At 48.0% G+C, this 12487-nt stretch overlaps 1 protein-coding gene across 3 annotated transcripts; it reads right to left on the bottom strand.

The window, feature by feature from the left end:
• Nucleotides 1-2400: 2400 nt before the first annotated feature.
• Nucleotides 2401-10246, bottom strand: FAM110C (family with sequence similarity 110 member C). Of its 3 annotated transcripts, XR_007470805.1 has the most exons (3): nucleotides 9068-10246; nucleotides 6365-6653; nucleotides 2401-5147 (listed from the first exon to the last, which is right to left on the bottom strand). XR_007470805.1 is itself a non-coding variant. In XM_033437532.2 (2 exons), exon 1 carries the CDS (start codon nucleotides 10060-10062, stop codon nucleotides 9097-9099), a length of 966 nt encoding a protein of 321 aa, XP_033293423.1. In that variant the 5' UTR covers nucleotides 10063-10246; the 3' UTR covers nucleotides 2401-5364; nucleotides 9068-9096. The 3 variants fall into 3 exon arrangements, 2 of the variants coding, with proteins under 2 accessions (XP_033293423.1, XP_004274989.1); XM_033437532.2 differs by lacking the exon at nucleotides 6365-6653 and having other exon boundaries at nucleotides 2401-5364; XM_004274941.3 differs by lacking the exon at nucleotides 6365-6653 and having other exon boundaries at nucleotides 9068-10245.
• Between the last annotated feature and the right edge of the window lie 2241 nt (nucleotides 10247-12487).

The raw sequence follows: 12487 nt of genomic DNA, 5'->3' as shown, positions 1-12487 counted from the left end.
GCTGGGGACTGAAGATTCTCCGAGGACACCAGGAAGTTCCCGGCAAACAGGGACAGCTGGTTTGCCCTGCTCACGTTCAGGCAGGGCTGGGAAGGAGCCTGGACAGACGCAGGGGCGTCCACCTGCTGGAGGCTGGGGCGGCGATACACGAGTTCTAACATCCGTTCCAGCTTTGAGGGTCTGTGGTCCCGGGTCCCTGCCCACCTCAGCAGATGCTGCACGGACATCCTCTCTGGTGCCTGACTCACACCCGCAAGGAAGCGGCCTGAGAGCTCTCTACTTGGCACTGCGCATGCACCCCTTTCCGGACTGTGGGCACTGCAGTCCTGACTGCCAAGCAGAGGAGGCCCAGCCTGCACCCAGCTGTTTACCTCCAAGGGCATGTCCTCGACACGGGCTCAGAGGTCACCAGAGGAAACACCGCCCCTTCGTGAGAGCGGGCCTGCTCTGCAGTCACCACTTCTTTGCTGTCTTGACTTTTTATTCTATTTGAAAGGAGGACTTCCTCTAAGAGCCAGGAAAGCCACACAGTCCTCCATCAACAACGTTCTGACTGGATACAGCCCAAGCCCCGAGGCCCCATTTGGAACGCGTTCTGCTTTTCATTCAGTTTAGACTTCACCTGAATTTGAAGGGTGAAGGGCCTCCAGGGATTAAAATAAACCATTCGTAACTTGCATGTTTTATTTCCCAGTAGCTTGACTCTTTTTATATGATTTGGACTTTGGGTTCCATTTATGGTTCAGACACATTGGCCAATAAATAAAAACTACAAAGCGAAGGGTCGTATTGAAATCCGCGAGTCTGGCTCAGGGCGCGGCTCACTTCTGCCGGCTCCACTTTACTCCGCTTTATCCCCTCTCCCACCTTCCATCTGCGTGTTTCCCACGTCTGTCATCTAACTGCCGGCCTATCTACCCTTTACTGAGTATCCGACCTTCCTCCTAGAACACACGCTGCTCATGGCAGGGCGCCTGGGGAGCCCCAGTGCCTACTGCGGTGCCTGGCTCCTCAATACATGAACGTGGGTGAATCTGCTTCCTGTCATCAGTGGGTTGTCCTTGATTATAGCCGCTACTGCTCAGGACCATGAGTGTCTCAACAGCAGGGTATGCATTTAGTGGATACCGTAATTTCCATTCTGGCACTTGTAGTAAGAGTCCTACTTAAGCTCAAAATTGAGTATCCCACAGGCTATATACTAAAGCCAAGGTTCTGGTCTTTCCATATCTGTTTCTGTGGCTCGGGTTCTCACTTTCTACAGACATCAATATTCTGTTTTGACTTAAAGATGAATAGTTATCAATGGCTTAATACATTCTCCCCTTCAGAAAGCATTTCAATTTTAATGACAATTTTCAAGGAGATGACACAAAGATGACAATTGTAGGATTGGGGACATTGTAGCAGAGAAAATATTACTGGATAGGAGCGCACTGCCTGGTGTTTCTGTATTTTCTCCCCATGAACTGCTCCTACTTCCACGACCAGAGTTATAAGCTCCTGGTTGAGAATTTGCTTTCCTTCTTGTTCAGTATTTCCAACCTGGAACATTTAACTATTATATAAATTAATTTATCTCATCACAGAAAACACAAGCAAAGTTGAAACATCTAACCGCTGTGCATCACTTCATTGCTTCCGTCTTATCGAATTTTCAAAAAGGGAAACAGAAAGGTGAGAACTCACGTTTACCTGAAGGAAGACAATGACAGCTGCTGTTGGATTCTGTGATGGAAGCCACGTAGCACGATGTCGGGACAGTTCTGAACAGTTACAATCAGAGTGTTTCCACAGTCCCCGGGGGCTTGTCCATGGTCTTCGTGGAAATACAGGGTAAACTATTCTCCAGAATCCTGTCTTCGGATGCTTGTGTGGATTTGTGCATAAGCCACTGCAGGAGTGAAAAAGAAGCTGGCCTGGCTTAGCTGGATCAGCTAGAGACTGGACTTCCCCACTGGCTCAGGCCTACATCTCCAGTACCAGCAGATACAGAGAGCAAACCTGCTGTACGTAGAGTTTGCCTTCACCAAGGAGTTAACTAATGGGAAAGGTTACAAACTATACTCTCATTTTTATCTTTGGACCCAGTTTACAATGATAATATTAATAAACCATGAAGGAAAGAAATTTAAACAAAAGACTGATGAAACAAAGAAAACCAACGTGCTAAACATTCAAACTGTTTTTATTGCATTCCATCTCCAGGGAGAACTGGAGACTTCGGACACCACATGGCTCTCCTGGGTCAAATTTTAGAATGCGCTCCTCATTTCTACTGATAATCTGCTGAGATGATATTAGGAAAAAAGGGAGAAAGCCAAAGATTTGAGTAATTATAATAAGCAGACTCTTGCTTCAGTTTTTTCACATTGTACAAATTCATAAAGTAATACTAAAAATGATAAAAAATACTTTATTTCTTTGATACAGAATATACAATATTGCACTCATGTCGCAAGTAGCGTGCAGAAAACATGAACTCTATTCAGAAACAGCCGTAACAATTGTCTGGGCCTGATATCTTACGGAATCACCAACTACAGCACTGCACCTTTAACCCACTGAAAAGGGCAACGTTTGATAAATCCTTCTTTGTATTCCAGTGTCAGTGACCAGCAGTTTAGAAACTATATGCATCAGTATATAGTGAGGAAACTTTCCAGTTACATAAATACCTTTCACTCTGAGGCATTGCTGATCTGTACCCATGTATTAATGAAATAGATACTACCAAGATATTTTCCATGCTGTATCAATAATTTTTTCTCTCCATCGTGCTTAATCATATTATCTGAGAAGCTATTCTTTTGTGAACAAAAGAAACTATTTTGCCGCAATAGTGAAAAGCAATTACAAGCTTTTTCATTCAGATTGAGCTACACAGTTTGATTTTCTCAAAGTCACTCAGCAAATTGGGGTAATTCAGTGAGGAAAGGACCTCTGGCCTCCAACCACACACTCAGGCCGGGAGCTTAGGCATGAATCTGAACGGACAAGAGGGAGCGTTAACCCATCCTGCTGGGGTCTGGGGATACCCTGTTCCTGACAGCTCCTTCCAGGAGTCGCCTCCACTGAAGTGCAAATGCTTCTCAAAGATCTTGGTGCTTTTAAATGGTAACCAATTTGTTTTTCTCTTTTTCATCTATTACACGGATGGTAGAGTCCGCACCATTTTGATCTCAGATAAATCTGAGCTAGGTTTCGGTTCATCCTATTCTGACAATAGAAAGGCACATAACAATTTTACTTAAAGCATTCACATATAAAATTAATGGAACCTGTAAACAAGGGAACTGCATATATGAAAAGGTCCTTTAAAGAAAACTCCTCTCATCTTTGACATTATCTTTAAACTAAGTGTAATCCAGTGAACAGCAGAACAGCAGCATTTTTAAAAAAACAACAGGGAAACATTTCTTAGAGCAGGGAATCTTTGTCTTTCTAGAGACTACATTGACAGAGGTACATCCATCAGCCAACAGAGCCTCCCCAAATGCGCATCTGTGTTTTACTTGAAAACAAATCCCTAGAGTACAGAGCACTTTATAGAGTAGTGAACACTCTGCTTACAGTCAAATTTGGAAATTCAATTAAACAACATACAAAAAGATAATCAAGGAGAGAATGATTTAAAATTATCCTGATAAAAACTAAAACCATACGAAGTGTAGGAAAACTATTTGAAGACCAATAACTATGTAAAAATAAATATTTAAGTAATTCAAGGACATATTCTCACAGTGAAACAGTTACAAAAATAGAATACAATATTAAACAAATACACGAATATATCAAAATTGGTTTATAAAATATTTTACCACTGAGAAAGCTATTTCTCTTCCCTCTCGATTCTTCTAATGATTTTATTCTTGAAGGGACATATTTTGACAAAACATTGTAAGCTTTGACCAGGTGACAAGTTTTCTTTGGGTTGTCATCATCGATACAAAATTCCTCCCAGAAGTTTCTGAATCTGAAATCTATTTACTCTGAGTGCCATGAGCTGGTTCAGATTTAGAGTCACAGTAACTCCTTATGGACACCCAGAGGCTAACCCTTGTCTCAAACACACCCTTTTCAGAGAAGGGTGAAGTGTTGCCAAGTTTGGAATGATTGCCTGATAGGTGGGTGTGTGAATTAGACCAGAGAGCAGGGCACATCACTTGTCATGAGTCCATGTTCTGTCTAAACCGAGGCTTCTTATCCTTTTGGAAGCTGGGAACAAGAGAACCATGGAGGCCCATATTCTAAACGGTGCTGCAGAAGAGGACCACTGCTGTTGATCTGAAGGAAGGAAGCTCCAATATTCTTCTGCCAACTCTCAAGGAACTGTCCAGGTACAAGAAAAGGTTTCCGAGCAGTATTTCAGCTCTTTATCTTTTACTGGTACCTCTGCATGTCTACAACCCAACAGGAGTGATGTTCACAGAATGACCTTGCAGCTCTCAAGTGGTTTTAAAAGTGCTTTCTGATTCATTTCATAAGATGATCAGTTGCACAGTTTGGGAATTCACTGTAGTTTACGGTGCAGTGGTGCTTAGAAATTGAGGTCTACGTGTGAGTATGCAAGTGTGAGCATGTGTTTGCTCTTTGTTAGCCATAGTATTTGTGTAGAATATAACTTCTTATGATCACAGAACTTTGATTTAAATGGTGCCAATCCATCCAATATGATTGAAGAAGTAAATACCGTGGCATTCGTGTTTGCTTTTCATGCTCTTTGCCTTTTTTCTTTTTAAAATTAATTTAGATATCATCAAAATGTATAATTGTACCTCTTTGTCAGCAAGCCACTCAAAAAGATGCCCTTGAAAATATCTCCAAGCAGTTTTTCCCTCTTCTGCTGCTCTCTGGAAGCAAGGATAGGTCCACCTAACACAAGAAAATATCTTCCAGAGCTACAGCTGTGTCATAACAGTTATAACTCAGCTAATTTCCAAGTTCTATGTCCCCATCTTCTCCATAGCACTTCCAACCTTCTGAAATTGCTTAGGCTTCTTCAATGGCGTGCTTTATTCCTGGGAAAACAGCAATCATATGGACACCTGGGTACACTGGACAAAACCTGGCAGTGAGGATGGCCCTGGGGTCCCAATCAACCAGACGTACTTCAAGGAGTCCCCACTGTCGGGAAGGCTTGCTTCCTGAGGATAAGGAAAAAGCTGTCAATCAACACCATTCTAGGCAAAAGTTATAAAGCCAAGCATTGAACTACAAAGTCTGGTCCCTGCAGTTTTTGGTTTTGTGATATTTTCTGCATTTTAAGCATCTCCTTTGCACATTTTAAATTTTGAAAAGAAATCAGTGGCAAAAGCAGCTATCATCTGGTTTCTCTGCATCCATCTCCCCGCAGGCCTTTTTCTGGGGAAGTAAAGAAAAATTTCTTTGAATGTTGATGGGTAAGGCCAGCGCCCACTAGCACAGAGCTGGACAACAAAACAGAACACAAAGGAAGCAGTACAAATAAATTTTTAGAGGCAAACAGATTCTTTGCTTTCAAACACAAATCTCTCTAAAAGGCCCAGGGGCTGGCCTGAAGACAGAGTAGGTAGCCTTATTACAGCTCAAGCCACTAGCTTACCTAAAATGCACTCTTAGTTGGTGACTACAGAGCTTCCCAGCTAGTCAAAAAAGAAAGAAGCAGAAATTCAGGGGTGTCCCAGTTTGTTTGCGCTATCTCCCCACGGCATCTTTGCAGATGGTGAGACAGTTCTACCCCCTAGCTTTCAGTTGCCCCACATCTATCAAAGAGAAATGTGAAGACAGCTGGAGATGTCTGAGATTTTTGCCTTAAAACCGAACAATGTTTAGCCCTAATTAATTCAAAGGGCAAGTTACCATTCTAACAATTTTAAGATCGGTAACATTTATTTGTGCAAAAGATAGAAAACCAGAAACCGAAATTTTGGCAGGCCTATCATTTTAATGAATTGAATGACAGGAAGATGACTGAACACCAGTAGACAGAAGAGCAGTTTTCAGGAATTATACACTGGGAAACAGAATACCAAAATTATCCACATGTAACTATGTATCACTAATGGATCCCAGCGGGACTGCATGCAGATTCTACAAGTCATTCTCCAGCTCTGATATCCTCAGTTTTGGAAAGCAAATATTTTTACTCCATGGGGTAATACACTTGTGAACCTTTTATTTAATTCTGGATGGGATATTTTTATTTTACTTTCTAATATCTCTATCTAGCAAGGGGACAAACCCTCCATATAAAATGTTTTCTTTTTTCACTTAGAAAGCATATATTTGTTCATCTCAAATTTTCTGAATTTTCATGAAATCTTAAAATGAATCCGTATGGACTCCAACACAAATGTCCTGATAAACTGGAGAAAAATTACACCTTGTAGTCTTGCTTCCACAGCTTCCAGAAGTTATGGAATTAATCTCGGCCAAGTAATCCTGTGGGAAAAGGTCAGCTGCATTTTGTTCAAGCTGCCAGAAGACCCTCACCAATGAAGGCGAAGGGTCTAAGCGCTCTCCTGGCTCTTCTTCAGAGGGGGCTTCGTGTCTGCGAACGGCAAGTTGAGGGGCCGTGATCATGGGCAGACATCGTCCCAGTCCCAGTGGAGCTGGAGAAAGGACATGCATTTCTTCCTCACAGTTCTCCGAGCAGCCAGCCCTTAGGTGTCCTGGGTGGAAGTTCAAATAACCTGAGCTGTTTTGGGTCTAGGAGAGTGAATTCGTAGAGAAAATCTTTACAGTGCTGGTGATTGCCAATGACATACAGAAAATTGGGCAGGTTCCGTGTCAATTCCATCTCCCTTCTCTGAGCAGTAATATGAAACAGCTCAGGATACAGGTGACATCCGACCCCCACCTGAACAAACAGGGTTATGTAGAGGGAGGGAGAGGGTGAGTGAGTGAACCTCTGTTCTTCTGCAGAGGCTCACCTGGCCAGTTTCCTAAACCTGTGTCACTTTCCCTCTTGCCTCAACTACTTCTCTGTCATAAAAGTGAAAGTTCTTACAGGCTAACCAACCTTCTTAAATCTTACACAGACTCAGACCTAAAAGGAAAGGTTATTTGGAAAGTTACTTCATGGACTGAATCCTAAACTCCCTCTCAGCTTTCACACTGGAGCACTGGGTGAGTGCTGTGGGTGAGCACTGGGTGAGCACTGGGTGAGCACTGTGGGTGAGCACTGGGTGAGCACTGTGGGTGAGCACTGTCGGTGAGCACTGTGGGTGAGCACTGGGTGAGGTGGGGCTGGGTCTTGATGGATCAGAGGACGGTGCTTTTATTTTTTTGGTGTCAGGTTTTATTTTGGTGTGTTTGTGCACCACTGTGTTACTTCAGCACTATTTGCACCACCAATTTCACCTACACTCTTTGCATAAAGTACAGTGCACTCTGGCCACGTGGAAGGGGCTTATTTGTAAGTTTACTTTTTACATACTACAATAAACGACAGTTTTTTTGTTTTCCTTTTCTGGGTTTCAATCGTGCAACACAGACATACAGATTACTGACTATGTGGAATCATAAAGCGTAGAGGCTGGAAAGCATCTGCTATCTACCTTCGTTTTATGGACAACGAAGCTAGAAGTGCGGGAGTGGTTGCTACCAGAAGCACTCCCCACTCCCCACTGAGGGCTCCATCCTACACAACATCCCTCTGGGACATGCTGGCCTCTGCAGCTTCCTTCCTCCACATCAGGGTGTTCATGGCCAACCCTAACCCTGGCCAGCATTCACTCGTCTCAGTTCCCAGCACAACCGGTGAAAAGTACAAGTTAATGTGTGCTTTTAGTTTAAATTCTGACTGCCTATATACATTCCTTGGGGATTCAGGCTAGTGGAAATGCAATAATCCTCAATGAACTACAAGGGAGCACTTAAGTCATGACCCCTCTGAGTTCAAGAGAAACAATGAACTCCTCTGTTTTTGCGAATTGTCACAACCGTACCAAGACCATGGCCACTAGGGGAAGTCAGGCTTTTTCCAGGCCTCAGACACAGGTGAGCTGTGTGCATCATGTCTGTGGCAGACTCCCCACCACGCTGAAGACTGATACTGTGTGTTCAATCAGTCATCTCAACGGCAGAAAAAATACTTCCACCACGTGAATTTCACAAACACCTGTAGCAGGTTGTCAGTGCAGGGTCAGAGAAAACAAGATGTTGCAATGTTTAAAATCTTGGCTCCCAAAGAGAGCCCTGAAAAGGTACCTTCCCTTCTCTCTTCACCAGCCCCGGAAGTGCTCTCTCCACAGAGCTGACAGTGAGGATAAGCACTCCTTAGCTCCTCAGGGAAAAAGAACTTCTTGCGATCAACCCTGAGCTACTGACGCCCAAGGCGAAGAAATTTACCTCCCAAATTATCGTCAGAGGCAAATAAAATACAGAATCACTGCCAAGCAGGACTCTAAGATGCTAGTTCCGATCTCGTCCAGCTCCAGTTCAACAAACCGAAGCTCCTTCCTGTGAACTACGCTGCAGCGGCTCTCCGCAGGAAGGTCTCAGAACAATTTGAACAAACTTTAGCCAAATAAAGATCTCTGCAGCTAAATGAATGTCAAACTGCTGACAAGATCCTGTAGAGAAGTTCTCCTCCCTCCCACTTGGGTAAAGGCCTCCAGGAAGTGCAGAGCCTTCCTTTCTGCTGGAGGGGAGATGGCAGCCCCACCCCAGGGCCACAGGCTGACCGGTCAACTCACATCAAAGCTCTGGATGCCCACAGGAACTGGGGCTCTCAGGCTATGTTCAAATCAGGATAACTGCTGAGGTGTAAAACCACTTCCTAACTGAGCATTTATAATCCCAGTTTCTCCACTTTTCACAATAATAGACCAACTGGGATGGTGTTACCTTTCCAGGCAGCCAGAAATCGCACACTCAAAAGAACTGGTGCAGGCCCTGCGGGGACCTGGCCTGGCGGCCCTTCTGCTCTTCAGCAGCGGCCACTCTGACGCAGGAGCCTCTGCGTCTCTATCGCTAGGGTCCCTCGCTACTTGAGAAGGCTGGATCTACCCGGCTCGGGCACTCCCCAAGCCCTCACAGGCACGCCGCACACACACCCCTCCCGGCCTCTCTGGACGCAAACCTCGGTCCGGGTCTCCCGGGGCGCAGCGGTCACGCCGGGCCCTGCAGCCCCTGGCCGGGGGTCTCCTTGGCCTTCTTACAGGTGTACAGCCACTTGATGATGCGGGCGTTCCTCTCGACCACCGAGGTGGTGCTGGGCACCTGCTCCGTGAGCTCTTCTTCCTGCAGCCCCTCGTCGCCGCCGCTGTGCCGGGAGAAGCCGCTGTCGGAGGTGGCGACGCTCACGCTGCGGACCTTGAGGGCGACGACGTCCGACCCGGCGGAGAAGTTCTCCCGCCCGATCGCCTCCACCACCTCGGGCTCCAGGCCGCAGTACTGGAAGAAGGTGTCAAATTCGGCCAAGGACGCGGAGTAGCGCGAGCTGAGGTCGGACTGCGAACGCTGCAGCCCCCGGTGCCTCGCCCCGAGCAGCTCCGGACCCCGGGGCGCAGCCGGAACTCTGGAGGGCGCCCTGACCGGCGGGGCGGGAGCCGGGGGCGCGGAGGGCCCTGGCACCGCGGGAGCCACGACGGGGCCGGGTTCGGTCGGGGCGGCCTCCTGGGCCCCGGCCCCGCCCTCCTCTCCCACCCGGGACGTGCCGGGGGACCCCGGCGTCTTGTCCTTGCCCGGCCCCGGGAAGAGCTTCTTCACCAGGCCTCCCCTGGGGCTGTCGGCTCCCGACCCTCGGACGAACTCGCATTTCTGTCGGTAGATAACCAGCGAGTCCGGCCTCAGCGGCTTCCGCGCTATGGCCCTGCGCGCCACCGCACCGGGGACGCGCGCCGGGGGCCGAGGGTCGCCCGCCTGCCCTTCGCTCGCCCCGGGGCCGCTGCCCTCGCAAGCCGGGCCTGGGCCGGCTCCCGGCGGGCCCCGCACGTACTTGGAGCGGTCGGCTGCCAGCCTTTCCACCGCGCTCCTGCGCGTCGGCCCCGCCGGGTCCCGGGCCCGGGGGGCCCCGGAGTCCCGGGACAGGAGGCGCTCGCTCGGGGGCGCGTCCAGGGCTGGCAGGGCGCGCATCCTCGGGGCTCGACAAACTGCGGAAACGCGCTGCGGCCGCGGCGCCCGTCAGGCCGCCAGCCAATTCCGAAGTCCGCGAGTGCTGGGGAGCGGCTCCCCAGTTCCCGCCGGCCAGTCGGGAGCCTGGGCGAACCCGAGTCCGCGCGGATTGGCTAGTTGCCTGGGTCCCCGCCCCGCCGGCTCCTCCCCGCCTGTTCCCGCCCCCGCCCCTCACCGCGCGCCCGGTTCCCGGTTCCCGCCCCCGCCCACACTGGCTCCGGCCAGCCAGTAGCCTGGAGGACTGCGGGCGGACCTGCCCCCAGGGGGCTGCGCGCGGAGCCCGGCGCTCCGGAGCTGGAAGGGCCAGTCTGCGCCACAGGGCAGAGGAACGGGGAGGGATCGAGTTGGCTCAGATCCAGGTATCCACCGCCTCCTCCCAGCCTGGGAGTGCCTCGGGTCCCCGTGGGACGCTGGCATTTCCGGACTGGGGGAGGGCAGAGCGGCTCACGGCCCCCCCACCACCCCGGCAGGTGTCTCGTGTCCTTTGAATTCTTAAAGTGACCTCAGCGTGTTTGGAAACTTCTGACTCTTTAATTTCCTAAATCTCTACCTGAGCACTACTCTTAACTGTCAGAAAGAAAAGTCTATAAACAAGGAAAGGAAACGCGTCGCAGGACAGGTCCGTCTATGTGTTAGGTAGTAAGAACCCAGGAACCGGGTAGGGACCTGGACTGCGTCCATACTCCGCCAGGCGCCTACGGGGGGCCTAACCAGACCCGAGCACCTGGTGCCGGGACTCGCCGGAGAGCAGTGGTGTCGGAGACGAGGCTCAGTGGATTTGGAAAAAAACCTGAACAAATTCCCAGAATGACTGCTATTTTTACCGTAATCAGGGCAGCGGGGAAACCACGGGCTCACCGGGGTAGTGAATCAGCCTAGGAATGCTAAACGTCTAAGGCGAAACATTTCCAAAATTCCATTCTTTCAAAAGTTGGACAAAGGACTAAAAATATCTGCCAGAGGAGTGAAATGTCCACGTTATCTCACGTTAAGGCCGCGACTCCGAGATAGGCTGACCTTTCAAAGTTGTGGCTGAGTGCGCCTGGTGCGGGGCAACACAGCAGCCCGTGGGCCGCAGGCAGGAAGGTGCCTTAGGTCTGGGTCTGATTATGTTTCCAGAAATGCCAGTGGGCACCGAGAGGGGGCTTGTGGTGAGTCAGCAGGAGCAGCAGCTGAATGATTCCCAACAGGTTTGGCAAACTGGCGCCTACTGACCACCAACCGCCCAGCATCGCAGCAGGTGCCAAATGCGTCTTTGCACCTTGAGTTTCCGTGAGGTCAAATCCTGTCGTCAGTGACAGGAGCACAAGAAACCAGGTCTCCTGAGAATCGGACTACCCAGTTAGTGTGACCAGAAAATGACACACTGATGCGAAAAGATGACTGTGGTCCTGAGGGTGAGAGAGAGAGATGGAGCCGGTGCCAGCTCCTGGGTTGGACACACTGTTTCCCACAATAGGGTACTACTGGTGGAGGGGGACCAGGTGGGAGCCCAAAGTCCAGCCTTTTCTCTGCTCAGGCGGCCTGGTCTATTGTCAGTCAGAGAAAAAAAATCTTCTTAATTGCTTAGCCCAACGTGGCTCCTTTTCCTCCTTTGCACTTCATGTGCAATTGCAGCAGATCAGGGAGGGAGAACTCCTAAGCGTACGATATCCAGAATTCGTCTGACCCTGGGTCCACCATTTATTAGCTATGTTCCATTGGACAGATAACAAACCTCTCAGGGTCTTTGTTTTGTCATTTGTAAAAATCCTCATTTTTATAGCTTAGAACATTCATTGCTTTGTAGTGAGCACTAAATGAATGTTAAAGAAAGACCTAGGCTTAGGTCTCGGTTCTAGCTTCTGGAGAGGCTGTCAGGTTGGACTTCTCAGTGACTCTGGTTGCTCCTCTGTAAACTAGAGCTCCTTACATCCACCTGTTAGGGCATTTGTTAATGAGATTATGCATATAAAGGGCTTAGCACTATGTCTGGTACAGATCAAATTTTCAATAAATAAATGTTTTGATTATGATGTTTATGACTAGTTGTTATCACATTTTAAATAATGTTCGTGAATTCACATATGAGTACTGAACATAAGAATAAAAACTACTATAAAGTTGTATTTAAGATTTATTGCTATTAAAGCTAATTATATTTATATCCATAATTTTCTATTAAGCAGATAACTAACTGGATAAATAGACTGGAGTAATAAGATACTGACAAGAAAATTTTCTAAATAAATTGTTCTCATTGCTCAACTGGTAGCTTAGATTTGAGCCTAATTTCCTCTTCGGCATCATCTCAAAAGATTAGGTCAGAGCAGGAAATAATGCTTACAGACCCAATGATCCAGGAGCTCTACTCCAAGGAATATATACTAAGGAACTAAGAAGAGAT

The sequence above is a fragment of the Orcinus orca genome, chromosome 13 (genome assembly GCF_937001465.1).
Source record: "Orcinus orca chromosome 13, mOrcOrc1.1, whole genome shotgun sequence".
NCBI lineage: Eukaryota > Metazoa > Chordata > Mammalia > Artiodactyla > Delphinidae > Orcinus > Orcinus orca.
Note: the sequence above shows the minus strand (reverse complement) of the source record. Positions and strands in the feature narration are given on the sequence as shown.